This window comes from Mastomys coucha, unplaced genomic scaffold (genome assembly GCF_008632895.1).
Source record: "Mastomys coucha isolate ucsf_1 unplaced genomic scaffold, UCSF_Mcou_1 pScaffold20, whole genome shotgun sequence".
In the NCBI taxonomy this organism is placed as follows: Eukaryota; Metazoa; Chordata; class Mammalia; order Rodentia; family Muridae; genus Mastomys; species Mastomys coucha.
In genome coordinates this window covers 31,815,832-31,832,939 of record NW_022196903.1, presented here as the reverse complement: position 1 = coordinate 31,832,939, position 17,108 = coordinate 31,815,832, and the positions used below count along the sequence as shown (strand labels likewise).

Below are 17,108 nucleotides of genomic sequence, written 5' to 3'. Positions count from 1 at the left end.
TTCTACACTTCCCTCTGTACTTACTAATTCCTGTGTGTTGGAGCCACCTCCAGGAGCCTAAGGATAAACAACTATGAATTTATCTGACAGCTTAAATGCTTGAGCTTTCTCCTTTCTAATTATTTTACTGATTTAAAAAAAAAATGTATTCTTTAAAAAGTATTTTCTCTTGAGCGGTGTGGCTCTTATTTGACTCTGAGCAGGAAGAATGGAGACATTGCCCTGGCACAGAATTGAATTCCCCTATTCAAGCTTTACTGTTAATTTTGCTGCCCTCCACCACGGTGTTGGCAAACAGAAACTTCCAGGGCACATCTTTGAGTTCCACTGCAGCCTCATTAATGCTGTTCCCTGTTGTTGAAGACAGGTCAGCGCTGGTTCTTTTCCAAAGAGGTTCAGTTACTAATGTACTGAGAAGATGGCCTTTTGCAAACGTTTCAATGGGTGCTCCCCGAAGACTGTGTGAAAAAGGAAGAAACAGAAACGACAGCACACCCACCCAGATTGGTCTCCTTTCCCAAATCCCTGGAAAATAGATTAGCCATTGCTGCTTGAAAATAAAGCCAGGCAGTGAAACAGCTCCCCGCCCCCTGGGGTTCCCAAAATCTGGTTTATGTTATTTTGTATGCGTTCTGACCCTACTGTGCTCTCCCCTGACCCCTTGATTGTAAGCATATGATCCTTTTGATCCGCTTGGTTTCTTTGGAGTGCTTTGTTGGTGATAATTATCTAAGTCTCTGTGAAGGCCGGATTGTTGAGTGTGCTGTGGGAAGGGAGTTCTCTTTTCCAGGACTCTTTCACAACAGGGCTGTAGATTGCCTTCTGCCTCAGAGAGGAGTTAAATGAATGATTTGAAAATTCTGAAAAATAATCACGTGGTAGGAAAATGGAGAGGTTGAAAGGGCAAAGTTAACCTCCTGAAGTGTCTGTTTCGGAAGACCTGGTGTCACCACCTAATGATTTTATGGTGGTATTTCAGAGTTTCTACAACCAGACAAAGGATGTAGAATATTAACTTGCTAGAGAGCCAGATTTTCTAATAAGCCTCTCCAATCCTTGATACAAACCCTGGGTTTATTCCAAATTAGCTACATGACCTTGTACATGTTGCTGAATGATGCCGTCTTCAAAACTGGGAAGATAATAATCATACATATATCTGATCGGCTTAGTGAGACTTAGTCTAGGTAATAAAGGTGGAGCTTCTAAATCTATGCCTAACAAATAAAATGCTTGCACATATCTAAAGAAAGAAATAGAAAGGTTCAAGAAAGAACATTAATGTTCAACAGCCAAAGTGGAATACACTCCAGTAAGTATAGATTCTGTGTCCTATTTACATGGGCTTTCAACATTAATTAGTAAAGCCTTTTATTTTACATATTTTCCAGAACTAGAGACTTTACCTGAGGTGACAGCCCAATACAGAGGGTGACTTCTGTCATTCTAAGTTAGGCCCTTGAGATTTGGTGGCAAGGCTGACCAGGATAAGTAGCATGTTCTGGAGAGAGAAGAGCCCTCCTCAGACTTAGCAAGACATTCAACTTTGTTTGTGGTTCCCCCATGGATCAGGCTGTGGTGGCTACCTTGAAAGTCCTCTTTGGCTCTGTGTATTGGTCTGCCTCTAAAAATATCAGTGATGTAGCACGTGAGGGAAAGACAAACAGGGTGCCTACACTTTTGAAGACCTGTTGTGCAAACACCTGTGTGGTGACCTGTAAGCCATGCCTGTGGATTTCTGCATTCAAGTGCCAGGCTGATGCCCCGTGCCGATGATGGCAAGGCACGCTGCCACAACAACACTTCAACATGCAGAAGCAAACCAGCTTTGCCAGTATGCCAGCTCTAGGGAAATTCCATACTGGACACTTCCTCCTGAAGTTGACGATACGCAGTGCTTCTCTTGACAAAGCAAAGCCTGTTCGTTTTTCAAATGGAGAACCCATAATCAAATAGAGTCTGCTCACTTCTCACCAGGTGACAGGCATTTCTGCTACCTCTCACCCTGGCAAGTGAAGGCCATTGTTATATCAGAGTGCACAAAGGATCTCAAACCACCAGCATCTCTGTAACTGTTCCTGCTGTTCCTGTGTCTCTCCAATCACGCTTCCTTAGCTTACACTACTGCATTCCCATCCTAGAAAGGATGTGTCTCCCACCATGCTACTCCTCCTCAGTGTTCTGATTAGCCAGGCTCCTCTCAGACACATATTTTTAAATGTATGTTGTATTTTTTAACTTTCAGGAAGGTGGTAGTCTTGTCCTAGATTTTATTATAAAAATGAAGGTCCTGGGACCTTCACATGGTGATGATGGGAGGGAGAAGTGACCCTGGGCTGTGGCCTCTTGCTGGGTTTGGTTAAGTGTTCTATCTGCATCCCCATCCCCTTGGGCTTTGTTTTCCTGAATCAATTTCTTCCAGCCCTGTTTCAAGCACCTCACTGTATCAGGTAATGGTATATATCACCTCTTTCCACAAGCTTCTTGGCTAGCTGCTCTTCTCCCATCTTTTTCTGTTAGAGAAAACTTTTCCTTTCTGAACAACTTCTTAGTCCCCCATGCAACTCTTTTGTACATGTCTGGCTCTGGACACACTTGGGTGTGTGGGAATCTAGGGGTTAACTTTTTTTCCTGAAGAGTGCTTGAATTCCTGTGAAGAATGAAGGTCCAGTCTTTATTTCACCTAATGACAACTAGGCCATAAAACCCAGCCCTTCATGAGTGTCACTGATGATTTCCTGCCGCCACACTCAATTCTAGCTGATGTGTATCTGCTGAGCATGCTCAGAACTCACCATTGGTCTCACTGCTCTTGCTTCTTAGGCATATTGTTGCTTAGTCTGCTCCATACGAGGTAATGAGAGTTAACAATTGCTTTTTACTTTTTCAAATTAGGCATCCTAAATCTTTTTGTTCTTCCGATGATGATATGTCATGTGCTTCCATGGGGGGAAATAAAAAAAATATTTTATTTTTATAAATAAGTAGAATGAAATTTATAAATAAATAAAATAAAAATATTTTTAAAATAAAAAAATTATAGCAATTGGAAACACAAATAACTTCCTTTGTCATCACAGTACTGTATTTGAAAGTTGGAACATTTCCTCATACATATTTAGCTAACATCTGTTTCTGAAAGTTACTTTTGCTGTATTTACTTCTTTTGGTTTCACCTCTGTTCCAGTATGGGAGGTTTTAGCTAATACCATTTTTTTTTCTTTTTACTAAAAATGCCTCATTTTAGAGAGAGTGTCCAGTTGTGTTAGGAACTGATAAGGTGCTTAGTGTACAGCCTGATAGCCATTTGACCCATAAACTTATAATCTTCCAGAACTCTAGAACACACTCCTACTTGAATCCTGGCCTTAAACCCCATTTCCCCTGCAGTGATGATGCCTGGCCAAAGCCAATAACTGTCTATCCTTTTCAGGCTCCATCAGCAGTTAGTTCAGAATGCACTGTGTGTGTACGTCTCTCAACTTGAATTCCTTTTGGAGGTCCTGAAGGGCACTGTTAAAATAGATCAAATAAACTCAAGGAGGCCAGTCACAGAAGAAGTGCCAGCATGAGAGAAGGGATAAAGTCCAAGTCCCAGTTCTACTTACAGACACTGTAAGCATCAAGAGGAGCAGTGGGCAAGCACAGGCCTGCTGTGGACCACCTTCCTCTCACTGGTGAGGCTGAGCAGAGCTTTATTTTAATGCTCTCTCACTCTCTCAGGATTATAGCTTCCTCATCCAAATGACTGAGAATAGAAAATAAACAAAGTGAGTCAATTTAAATTAAATTCCTTCAACTTTATGGGGAGGATATGGGAACCTCAGAGAACACTGACATTCCTTCCTATTCCATATCTTATTCAAATCAGCTTGCAATATGCTAAGCATCTTAATTTGCATTACTTCATTCAAATGCTAAGAAAGAAAAAAGAATGTTATTGTCTACTGTAATGTCTTGGGGTTCATGAATTTTAGTAAGGTATTATAATCAGATTAAGTCCTTTACAAATACAAAAAAAAAAAGAGAGAGAGCCACCTCTGTGTCTATACATGCTTACTGTTTACTGAGAAGAGTAGTTAATGGGAGTCTGTGATATCAATGCCGTGGGGTGGGAGTGTTCCCTTCTAGTTGAGAAATCGTAGGGCATTACATCAGATGGTGGCACAGTACAAAAGAATGTAGTGGCTACTACACCCAAACATGATGCTATTAATTGAGCACTAGGAAAAGCGTTCAGTGCTCATGCTACTTGAGCTGTAGAGGTCGGACAGAGGGTATTTTCAAGAACGCCCTCTGATCCCTCTGTGATTACTGTGACGTAACTTACACGGCCGACTGAAGCCAGCACACTCTGAGTGATGAAGGGTTTCTGCTCCCTTAACCTGTGGCTAGTTTTCTGAATTCAGTGCTCAAAGCAGATTATTTAACCTATGACTTTGGAGTTAATTTGGATTCTTACTACCTGTATTCTAACAAAGTAACATGCATCATGACTATTCAGCATCTGGTTTGGCTCCTAATATTGATTTTTTTCTAGACTTGAAATCTCTGGGTGCACCATATAAGCACAATTATATTTCCAAGGGATGGGAACCATCTCTGACTCGGGAATTGACTTGCAGGTAAAACAGATGCCAGTGGAAGAGGCTCCTTTCCTCCCTACTTCCCTCCCTCCCTCTCTCCCTCCCTCCCTCCCTCCTTCCCTCCCTCCCTCCCTCCCTCCCTCCCTTTGTTTTTTTCTTTTCCTTTGTGGTACTAGGGATCAAACCAAGGGCTTTGAACATGTTAAGCATTCACATAACACTGAATTAAATCACCAGTCCAGGTGGCCGTTCTTTTCCTCCCTACAACTTCTTCCAAGTCCCAAGTTAACAACCAAGAGAAGTGTTAAGCAGGTAGACCACTGGCTATAGGGTCAGTCACATATACACTCAGTACTTTAGTAATCTCTCATACCATGAGGTTTGCAGAGACAGGGAGATCATCAAACTAAGGGAATATAAAAATACATTCTGCATACCTTTGGCTTAACTGCAGTGCTGGAATTTAAGTACACAAAACAACACTTTCCCAACAAAAACAACAAAAACAAATGAGATGCTCCTGGGAAACATCTGGATGCTTCACTGTTTACAGCCAATTCTAGTGGTGAATAAAAAGAGCGAATGGACTTCTGAATAAGGCACATTCTGGTCCCCTGGCAGTAAGGTAGAGTTTTTCTGCTGGAGGGAACACGAGATGGCTCCATCTCTGTTTTTCTCCAAACAGGAAACTTCTTCTATGCTACTAGGAGCTTCAGAAGGATTCTTACAGCAGATGGAAAGAACCCATATACATCCCGGCATGCAATTATCAGGAGCTAATTAAATTTGAGGGTTATCTCTATCATTAGAGGGAAATGAAGCCTATGTCTGCCTCCCATATATGGCTACGCACTCTGCAGTAGAGATGACACATGTTTGGATATCAGACCCCTGAAGTATTAGATGCTGCTACTGTGTAGTCCATATAGTGATGGTGACAATGAGTGACCCAAAGTGTGTGCTCTATATTTTTCAGACAGTATTTCTACAAGACACACTGGTAATGTACCAAAAGGATCAAACCAGAGGTTCTCAACATGTGGGTCTTGAGCCCTTGGAGTTGAACGACTCATTCAGAGGGTTCACCTATGCCTCTGGGAAAACATAAATATTTACATTATGACTCATAACAGTAGCAAGTTACAGTTATTAAGTAGCAACAAAAATAACTTTATGGTTAGGGGTCACCAAAGCTGTATTATAGGGTCACAGCATTAGGAAACTTGAGAACCACTGAACTATGCTATAATGAATGGAATTTTTGCTGGAGGAAGAAGGCAGAAAATCAGAGAAGTCCTGTCTTACATCTGGGGATTAAGAAGACTCTAGGGGGCCAGAACATATATTGAACTGGATTTTTAATTTAACAAGCAAATACAAAGAATAATTTATTCTGTCTTAAAGTTGGAAAACAAAATTAATAAAAGTTAATGTATAAGTTAAGGGGTCAATTCCTTTGTGTCAATGAAAACACTGAGTGATTGACAAAAGCTGTGTTCACACTTGACCCAATATGATCACAAGTACACTTCACACTGTCCCATTAATTAATAAGTATGGCATCATGCTTAACCAATAGGAAGTTTGTGCCATCATCTTTCCCAGAGTCTACTTCACATAGGTTTCCCTATATTTATTTGATCACAAACAGTCTGTCCAATTTTTCTGTTTGCGAGCAGCCAGCCATGATACATGAGCAACAAATTGTGAAAGCTTAGCTTGCAGAGATGGGATTTAGTATAATCATCAAACACGACAAAAGTAATCTAACACATGCTTAATGGTATGGACAGCCACTGTGAATTATGCTAATTAAGCATAAATGGGAAGCAGCTCAGGAAAGTGATTGCAATTAATATTATTTTACATAGGCAGACTGAACAAGTCCAAGATGGGGCGAGGAAAAGGAGAAATCAGATATTTCTAAAGACTTCTGCATTTAAGCTGGTCCTAAGGGAATGTCTGCCAATCAGAGCAGGATATGAGGCAAGTTATTTTTATAATAGAAGCCAAAGTACAGGGGTTGCATTGAAAAAAGCTGATCTTCTGAAACAGATTCCTGGTTATTCTTACAATAACATACAGGTCTATATCAGTTCTTGTTTCGAGGCAAAGTGAATCTCAACATTATGGCTGAAGACACAATTCTTCACTTGGCTAAAATCATATGATTTGGACAGAGAAGTTTTCAGAACAAGTTTGTCTCTGCTCCACCGGATGCTGAGCTGCCCAGCATCAGCATGACCACACGCATGGCTGTGACTTGGGAACTGTCTTTACTGGAACCTTGGTCCACCTTACTTAGCTTCACATGGGCTGTTTAGCTTCCTTGGAAAATGGTAGCTGATTCTAAAAGCCACCATGGCTGTCAGCCCTTGGGAGCATGCTCTCCATACATAGAGAGTCATAAACCATTCTCATTGAAATTCTGGTTTACGCATATTCAAGAGAAGGATGATACAAACTCCAGATCTCACCAGGAAGAGTCAAAAACCACACTGCAAGATGGGTGTGTAGCGTGTGTGGGAAGAGAGATATTGCAATACTGTTTCTAAAAAGTAAACCTGTCAATTCTGGATTACCTTACTTTGCCCTCTCCAAAAGGTATCGTTTCAAATATGCATTTCTCGCTCTATTAAATTTTATTTCTGCGGAGACATACATGATAAAACAGATGACATAAGACGTGTAATATGTTCCCACAAGCGACACGGGCAATAAAGGCTGTTGGTCAGAGTCGTTTCTCAATACTAACTGAAAATCAAAATCAGCACTCCAGCTCAAAGCACATCGCAATTTCAGTCTGTGAGGTAAAGCATGGGTTTGCGGTCTTAGCATCACCTTCTCTGGTACACTCATCTTGCAGTGTGACTAAGTCCAGTGAACTTGTACCTTCCCTCCTTGAATATGGATAAACCAGGACTTCAGCTAGAGGAATGGTTCATGACCCCCACGTGAAGATGATTACCGTTGCCTGGGCTCCCAGCTATGGTGGCTTTTAGAACCAGCCACCATTTTCCGAGGAAGCTGGACCAGTCCACGGGAAGGCAAGTGAGAGCATAGATGGGTTCCAATAAAGCCAGCTCCAACTCACAGCCATGTGTGTGGTCACACTGATAGTGGACAGTTCAGTATCTGGTACAACAGAGAAAAACTTGCTCTAAAAAAAAAAACCCTCTCTTTCCAAAGCACATATTTTTTGGGCCAAATGAACAATTCATCCATGATGATCTGAATTCACCTTGCTGTACAAGACCAGTGCATTATTGTAAAAAGCAAGCAAACAAACACACAAACAGACAAAAACAAAAATAAGACATGAATCTATTTCAGAAGATCAGCTTTTTTCAATGCAACCCCTGTACTTTGGCTTCTATTATAAAAATAACTTGCCTCATATCCTGCTCTGATTGGCAGACATTCCCTTAGGACCAGCTTAAATGCAGAAGTCTTTAGAAATATCTGATTTCTCCTTTTCCTCACCCCATCTTGGACTTGTTCAATCTGCCTATGTAAAATAATATTAATTGCAATCACTTTCCTGAGCTGCTTCCCATTTATGCCTAATTAGCATAATTCACAGTGGCTGTCCATACCATTAAGCATGTGTTAGATTACCTTTGTCGTGTTTGATGATTATACTAAATCCCATCTCTGCAAGCTAAGCTTTCACAATTTGTTGCTCATGTATCATGGCTGGCTGCTCGCAAACAGAAAAATTGGACAGACTGTTTCTCAGTACAGGAAAAGCTCTGTGGAGAAATTTCTCTGGAGAGGTAGGCTCCTGGTGCCAACTAAAAACAGGGAAAGTCTGAAAATCGTACCTCACTGGATTGAACTAATCCTGAGCCTAACCTTTATGTTGGTCTGTTCATCATTTAGTGTTTCCATTTATAGAAATAGACTTTGAGCTTAAAACTACATATTATCTTTACTGTTTAGCAGGCCTTTTGTTTTAATTTGGCGGCATCATGGTCTAAGTAGAACAAGCCATCCAGATCACTAAAGTGAAAAGCACTCGACCTGAGGAGAGAGAAGTGCAGAAAATAACCGAAGCGAAAGTCAACTGAACCTTTGATCTTTTGCTCACAACTATGTGGCGTGAGGGATGTCAGTTCATGTCCTACACACTTTGTTTTACATCTCTGAAGTCAGAGTTAGATCACAAAGTCAGGTAAAGGCGGTAGAAAGGGTTTACTGACTAGGACGTTGGGATCCTTGCTCTAGACAGGAAAATGCTGGCTTAGAAAGTAGAACTTTCCAGATCAGTGATTATGACTCGGTCGATCAGCTAACTTACCTTTGAGATTTCCACACATCATTCTTTGTTCACACTTTTTCCTTTCAATTTTTTTTCTACAACACTTTTAAGCATTTGAGCGGCTGTTACCATGAGGAAATAGTAATTAGCCAGGTAATTGTATGTGACATTTAAAACTGAATAATCAATTCAGTTACATATCACATATTACATTACTAATTACATATTAGTCTTTTTAAGATACTCATATGTGGAGGGTTTTGCTTTTCTTTCATATATCATATAAAGTTCTTTTGTCTGATTTATTAAGAGCTGTATCATGAGTGGGGAGATGGCTCAGAAGCTGTGAATATTTGCTGTTCTTCCAAAAGAACCAGGTAAACCAGGTACTGTTCCCAGCGCCTAGGTTATGTGGTTCATTGCCACTTGTAACTCCAGTTCTGGGGGACCTAATAATCTCTTCTGGTCTCTGTTTGCACAGTGCTCATGTGCACATATCAACACATATGCATCAGTAAAAGTAAAAATATAAAAGAATTACAAGGATATTATATATATATGCCTTTACTACATTTTTTATACTGTTTCTTCCTATTCTTGTTGGCACATCAAGATTCACAACTTAAATTTTTCTTTCAGAAGCAACCATACACAAAATTTTCGGGTTATAATTGTCTTTTTTTGTTTGTTTGTTTTGTTTTGTTTTTGTTTATTTGTTTTCTCAAGACAAGGTTTCTCTGTGTAGCCCTAGCTGTCCTGGAACTCACTCTGTAGACCAGGCTGGCCTAGAACTCAGAAATCCGCCTGTCTCTGCCTCCCAAGTGCTGGGATTAAAGGCGTGCACCCGGCTATAGTTGTCTTATGTTTTTCTCTGTGTCCAGGTTGAAAAATAAGAGTAAATCACTGTATTCTATGAACTAGATTCTCTGATCTTGAGTTTATTTCTATTGTAGCTTCCTTCTGTTGCTGTGGCAAAATACTTTGACCAAAAGCAGCAAAGGGGAGAATTGAGGGGTTTTCTTTGGTTTCGGATTCCATTGCTGTAGGACAGTCACACATGTGTGAGTGCTTTAGACATCTGCGCTCACCCTATTCTCAGTGAGGAGAAGAGAGAGCCAAACTTATACGGTTCGCGTGCGGTTTGCCTTCATAGGCTCGGCTAGCTTTTCTCACTTTTATATAACTTAGGGTTCTGCTCATGAAGTGGTGCCGCACTAGTAGGCAGGGTCAGTTAACAGTCAAGCCAGTGCCTCACAGACACACCTATATGCAGTCAAGCCAGTGCCTCGCAGACACACCTATACGCAGTCAAGCCAGTGCCTCGCAGACACACCTATACGCAGTCAAGCCAGTGCCTCGCAGACACACCTATACGCAGTCAAGCCAGTGCCTCGCAGACACACCTATACGCAGTCAAGCCAGTGCCTCGCAGACACACCTATACGCAGTCAAGCCAGTGCCTCGCAGACACACCTATACGCAGTCAAGCCAGTGCCTCGCAGACACACCTATACACAGTCAAGCCAGTGCCTCGCAGACACACGTATACGCCAAACTTAGCTAGATGCTTCCTCAAACTGATATCCGTGCCCCCACTACCCTGTTTCTAGATTGAAGCAAGTTGAAGTTTGAAAGCATAGTGCAGCAAGAAAAGTAAGCTATTTCATATGGACGGATTCAATTTATCACATATGAAAATGCATTCCACTCCTTTACAGTCTTACTGTGTAAGTTTATACAATTTATTTTTCCAGGGAACTTACTGATCTACCCAGTAACCTTTGTGATATATTAACAATTGAAGCCACCTTTGCCTCTGGAAATTTGAAGCATTCATTTTATTATGAAGGATCTACGTGAAAACCAAAAAGAAAACTGAGTTCAGGAAATAAAGAATAATGCTATAATCATAGAAGCTCATTATTTTGTTTTTAAACTTGATCTTCCACAAGGTTATTACCTAGAGTTGAATATTAATGGGCTTGGGCTATCTTTATGCAGAAGAGATCTTAAACAACAGTGTTCATAAGGAAGGACATTAATCAGGAGAGAGAAGGGAGCCTTGTTTCTAATAATGTTTGCATAATAGCTACCCTTGGATGTGTTACTTGGCTTAAAAATAAATATCCATGCTTTCTGTATCCAACAAAATGAGAATTATTTGTGGTTATAATTCTGTTATACAATTTTCTATGTATTTGTGGGGATATCAAACGGAAAAGGTGCTGGAAACTCGTAGAAACCAATAACATTGCTCAGGCACCATGTAAGGTAGAAGTTATAGAAGTTGAAAGGGATTCTACTTGGAGGATTGGTGGCAAAGGACCTAATAGCAAGTCATAACTGATTTCAGAAGGGAAGAAGCAGGCGGGCCTGCCGAAGGACATTCAGATTCTCCTCTGATCTGATTTTAACTCTCCAGTTGCTCTTGATCCCCTGTAAGAAACAGTACGTGGATCTAACCTTGGCTTACAGACACTTGCTTCAGTGGACTGTGAAGCTACAGTGCAGTAATGCTTGGCTGCCTTCCACACACAACTCTGTGCAGCTTCGTTCAAGCACTGTTTCCAAGTTCCATGCTTTTGTTCACATTCTTCCCTTATCTTATGAGAACTTCGCAGGCCTTCCTTGCAGGGTAATTCTACTAACAAGGCATAGGTTGGTTTCAATGCCCCATCCTCCACACAACCTTCTTCAACTGTACTGCTAGCCATAGCTCTTTACATAGCCTGTGCCCTGGGGGTTTCTTCTGTTTCCTTGATTTATTGTGTGTATGCGCCAAGTTTGATTTTTCATAACTGTTTAAAGTAATGACCTCATCTCCTTGCAGATTTCCCCACATCCCCCAATTTTATGAGCACTTTCATTTGTTCCATAGTGAACAAGTTCCGTATGGTTTTGAGAACATAAGCTGTGCTTGATCTTCTGAGTGGGTTAGACAAGACTCTGTATGAACAGTTCGTTCTCACAGTTGCATTTGCCTTATTTCTTGTCAAGATGTTTCGCTGCAGCCAAGGGAGCATTCTATAGCATGACAATCCAAACTTATTTGTTCTTCCATACTGAAATTGTTAACGGTTTTTCCCATCCTCACTTATTTGTGATCTGTTATACAGTTTCTCTCCTGAAGGAAAATATCTCCTCACGACTCCTTGATCTGTCCTTCACATCTGAATATGTTGTTTTAGCAGAACCGCACATGTCCGGCTTCCCTTGACAAGAGAAGTTGTCAAGGGAAGGCCAAGATTACCTTTGACAGACATTGCCTTCTGAATTATCAGTGTGTGTGTGTGTGTGTGTGTGTGTGTGTGTATACATGTGTGTGCATGTGTGCAGTCTTAGAAATGCTGAAACCTACCCCTTCTATTTATTTAAAAAGCCTTTTAAAAACTTTAACCCTGAGGTGAGCATTACAGCTGTTAACCTTCTTTGCCATGGAGGGGAAAAAATAGGTTAAAATGTTCATGCACAGCAAATCACACAGAATTATACCCTGATCCATCGCTCTTTCCATAGCACTTCAAACTTAGCCCCCAGTATTTCTGATACCTTCTGTGGGTGTCATGGTGCCTAGTAGGGCTCTCTCCACATTGAGTTCAGTGCAGCAGTGAACAGAGCCCTAGGCTTAGGTTTATGGTGCTGGCAGACCATGATAAGCTCTGGGACCCAAGAGTCACTCCACTTCAAGTGTCAGGGTGCTTATTTATAAAACAGCAAGGGATGCCCAGGATTTTCACAGCTTCTTTGGACATATTTATCCCTTTTCCATAGCTCCCATATTTCTCCACACCTTGCTTCTTTTTAAAATAATTTCATGCATGTTGTGATGCCTCCTGCTTCCTGTTGCCTCCCTCTCTCTCATCTTCCTCCCTCCCTGTCAGCATCCATGTCCATGTCTGTGCCCTTTGGTTCTGCTTTGCAGCCCACTGAGCTGTCCTTTGCTTTTGTCAGTTGGCTTCATAAGCTGGTGAGCCTCTGTGTTCTGCAGAGGGAGCCTGGGTTCATCACAGATGCTTCGAGCCTAAGTGCACATTGCTTACTGCTTCTTACAGAGGGAACATTTCTCTCTCCCTTTCATTCTACACAGTTTCCCCTCCTTCTTGCCTCCTCCTTCCTCCAGTGTCCATGCAGCCATCCTCTTCTCCGTAGGTATTTAAGGCTTCTGGCTAATAGATGGTGCTCAGCCCTGCAACACTTACTCTATGCTGGACTCCATATCAGGACACTCAAACGTTCAATAGGAAGCCTTGAGAGCCAAGTGGCCGCTGGGATCCCCCTTTCTCCCACTCCCCGTCTCTCCCTCTCTCCTTCCCTCCCTCTCTCTCTCTCTCTGTCTCCTTCCATCTCCCTCCCTCCCTCTCTCCCTTCCTCCCTCCTGCCTTTTTCTTCCATGGTGTCTCTCTGTGTGTATCTGTTTGTACATTTGTCTGTCTGTCTGTCTGTCTCTCATTCCCTCCCTTCTTCCCTCCCTCCTGTATACTGTTTCTCTCTCCTTCCCTCTCTCCTTCCTCCCCCTTCTTTGCCCTTCCCCTTCTCCCTCCCTTTCCCCTTCCCCACTCTGTGTGGTGTGTGTGTGTGTGTGTGTGTGTGTGTGTGTGTGTGGTGTCCAGAGGTCTACCTCAGGTTTGGTTCTTTAGGAAACATCCACCTAGTTTTTGAGACAGGATACTTCACTGGTTCTTACGGCTTCCAGCATAGGGTAGGCTTACAGGACAAGATCCAGGAATCTGCCGGTCTCCCTTGCACTAGAACCCTTGCACGAGCACATGCTCATGCTGTGCTGCCATGTCTGACTTCTGTGGGTCTTGCTGACCAGACTCCATTCCTCACGCTTGCACAGAAAGCACTTTCATGAGTGAACTATAATTCCAGCTCTGTACTCCTTAAATTTTTTGATCTGTGCTCCTAGACTTTAATTTAATTGAATTGAGACATTACTCAAATAAGAACAAAATAGTACTTACAAAATAAAACTTAAACATTTTTTTCTCTAAAGCTTTGTGATTTGAAAGGCTGAGTCCTTTGAATGGTTTCTAAATTGACATATCCCCTTTTCTAAAGGCATCACTTCTACAACGTCACAGGTAACTCCCTTTAGGAACCTCGATTATCTTTAGATTGTTTCCCTCATTTAACATGATTTTCTTATTTATTTTCTATATACTAAACGCATAAGCCATTAGAAACTTTAATTTTCTCTTATAAGTAACTCAGGCTATACAAGACTCTTAGCTTTATTTCCATCATGGGCACCTACTAATTTTAGGCCAGGCATGTGATTATCCTCCACAGAAAACAACTGAAGTACTGGCTTCCCTCTTCTTTCTCAGTCCTCTTAATATCTGTGGCAGTGAGTATTTTCCACTACAATATTCACCATCAAAATGGCCAGAGATACACCTAGTCTCTGGAGAACAAAGTACAAGGAAAGAAAGGAGGAACCATAGTGCTCCCTTCAGCTCGCCCCCAGGGTCTAGACTTACTCTCTTGCAATTGTGACAACTGAGGCTCATGGGGTTAAGTGGTTTCTCCAGTGTTCCGCACCTCTTAAGGTGAGAGCTAAGATTTTAATCTAATGTGACTCCAGATTTCATATCATCTTTGCAGTACCAGGCTGAGAGGGCTCATGAAAATGTCAGAATCGTGGGTATGGCTGGTGCTCGGGTAAGGGTTTGACAATGACTCTCTGTTCCTTCCCCCAATATAGATTACTTCTGAGCGCACAGCCATTCATTCGTAGCTTCTCAGTGAGAGGGTCTTCTACTAATGAGACGTCTCTCTTTTGTCTTTCACAGCAATTTTGCAGGCAGTCCTTACTGGTGACCTTATGAAGGTAAGCTACCCTGTTACCAACATGTAACAGGGGATTCTTTAAGAAGCCTAATTCAACAGCATGCCACACCGAATTTTCACGATCCAGTCTATAAACTTCTGTGGAGGAGGAAGGAGAGATACGCTTTTGAGAAATGAGTAGAGAGGATGAGTGCTCACCACCCTGCTTCTCCTAACAGCAAAGAAGTATGGTAGATTCCCTGGAGTATAGTAGATGGTCTTTGGTTAGTTTTAAAAAAGGGGGGGCTGTATTTCCCTAGTATATAATGCTCACTGTGCTCAGAATTCTGCTTCCTAAGACTCACATTTGAAGTATTTGAGGGTTTCTTCTTTAGATGTGTATGGGGATAAATACTTACATAAGAAATGCCGATCTCAGAAGTACCAATTTTAATCAACCTAGAATTGTAGATTAAGAGAACCATTCCTTTAACAACACACAGGTGGTGTCACTGTCACAGGGACCAGTGCATGCGAATCACATTTTACTGTCATGAAATTGCCATTTGAAAGTCAATGGAGAGTGACATGGGAGTAGCTGTGGCATTTTCAGAATCTGGCCCTGGTAGGATGGCTATGTTCTGAAGTCACAGATGGGTTCACAGTTTCACAGTGAGCAACACAGGGAAACCTTTTGATCACAGCCCAGAAGGCCCCACCCTCTCTGTGTGGGAAGGGGGTTTTGCTGGAAAATGCAGGAGCAGGGATGAAGACGTAACTCTTCTGTACAGTGCTTGCCTAGCACGCCTGAAGCCTTAGGGTCAATTCCAACTTGAGAGGAAGAGGAGGGGAGGGGAGGAACAGGGAAGAGGAAAGAAGATTGAAACCAAACAGTCAAATTCTGCCAGTGGGAATGTACTGGGGTCCAGCTGATCAAGAACCCTGAGAAAATCCAGGCCTCTATATCCTGTCTGCTTTTGGTTGTCAGAGAAGCCAATGTCTCTCGTCCTATGTAAAGATATGCAAAGCCAAGTAAAGCCCAAGATCATAAATCTTAAAGGTGAATACACAATGGTAATAAATTTCATATGCATGGGGGGAAAAAGAAAGAAATGCCTGGGCAATACCCAGAAATGCATGTATCAATGAGAGCTTGCACCTGTTCATACAGTAGTCTGCTGCAGAAGTCACGGCCAACTACAGAAAGACTGTCTAGTCCATTTTGGATATTTCAGCTTGTGCTTGTATTTTCTGGTAGATTAATTTCACAAGGAATTAGATGTCAACACTAGAGCTAGATTGCCTGACTTTAGATCTTGCCTTTATCATTCACTCTATGTGAATGTTTTATACCATTAGCACATTTTCTCAACACCTTAATTTCTTCATCGGTGAAATGGGATCACAGTATTATTTCTTCCTTGGTTTATCATAGGACTGGATGTAATCATATGATAAGACTGCCAATACTATTCATGTTGCATAGGAAAGTACCTAAAAGGTTAGCTGATTTAGTTTTTCTATATAGTACTAACCTGTTTTCTTCTTCTAACAACACAGTTATTAAAAATATTTGCCATAATGTAGTCTGTGAATATTCTAAAAGATCTAGCTATTCTTCAGTTATTTGTGTTAGGGGTCACACTAACACAACACACTAACACTCCAACAATGCTGGTGTGCTGTACAGTGGAGCTGGCTGCCTCTGAATGGAGGGTATACCTTTCCCATCATGGACACACAGTACAGTACAGGCCAAGAAACCAAAGGCCATAAAAGGAAGCTGAAAATTACTTTTTCTCTTCTCTTTTCTTCATACTATACTTTTCCCCATTCCTTTTTCTCTTCTTTCCCCTTCTCCTCCACTCCCCTCTCCCTTCTCATCCCTTTGTTCCATTTTAAAATACAACTGTTCGATGAACCAAAGAGTGCTTGCTCTACCCTTGCAGCACAAACATCACTAACAGAAAACAGAGAGAGAGGGGATTGCCTCTGTAATGGTCAATTGCAGCCTCAGTCGTAGGATTCTGATCATGCTGCCTGTACAGTTTTTTCACTGTACTGTCCCAGGGCACTGTTAGCCAGAAGAGAAGCCTAGTCCTTAAACAGGATTCCTGGGAGTTCATGGTCATTCCCCTTCAGTGGGCTAGCCAGTAGCAGCATGCAAGTCTGAAAGGACTTACCTTGGAGTCTGTGGGAAGCAAGAACAACTCCTGTCCTTGAACACTTCTAATACAAACTGTAACCTGAAGCTCTTTCCATATGCTTTTATTCTAGGCAAACTCCCCAGATCCTGGAGTGTATTGTTATTCATTTAAGACTATTTTACAACGAATTGCTTAAAATGCAAGACAGCACTATATCTAGTTGTTTATCCTGGCACAGTCTACATTATAATTATTCCCTAACTGTCTGAGGAGTGACTCAATAATGCCTTATACAGTATGAGATCAGATAGACGGTAAAGAACTTTCTTTTTCAGTATCTAT

At 41.6% G+C, this 17,108-nt stretch overlaps 1 protein-coding gene across 6 annotated transcripts in view; it reads left to right on the top strand.

Moving 5' to 3' along the window:
• The window catches only part of Dgki (diacylglycerol kinase iota), a 456,269-nt gene that overhangs the window by 412,696 nt on the left and 26,465 nt on the right, over positions 1–17,108 (top strand). For all 6 annotated transcript variants that reach the window (XM_031381541.1, XM_031381543.1, XM_031381545.1 and 3 more), the window contains one exon: positions 14,643–14,680. In XM_031381541.1, the coding sequence (XP_031237401.1) occupies positions 14,643–14,680 (38 nt within the window). The remainder of the gene's footprint in view (positions 1–14,642; positions 14,681–17,108) is intronic.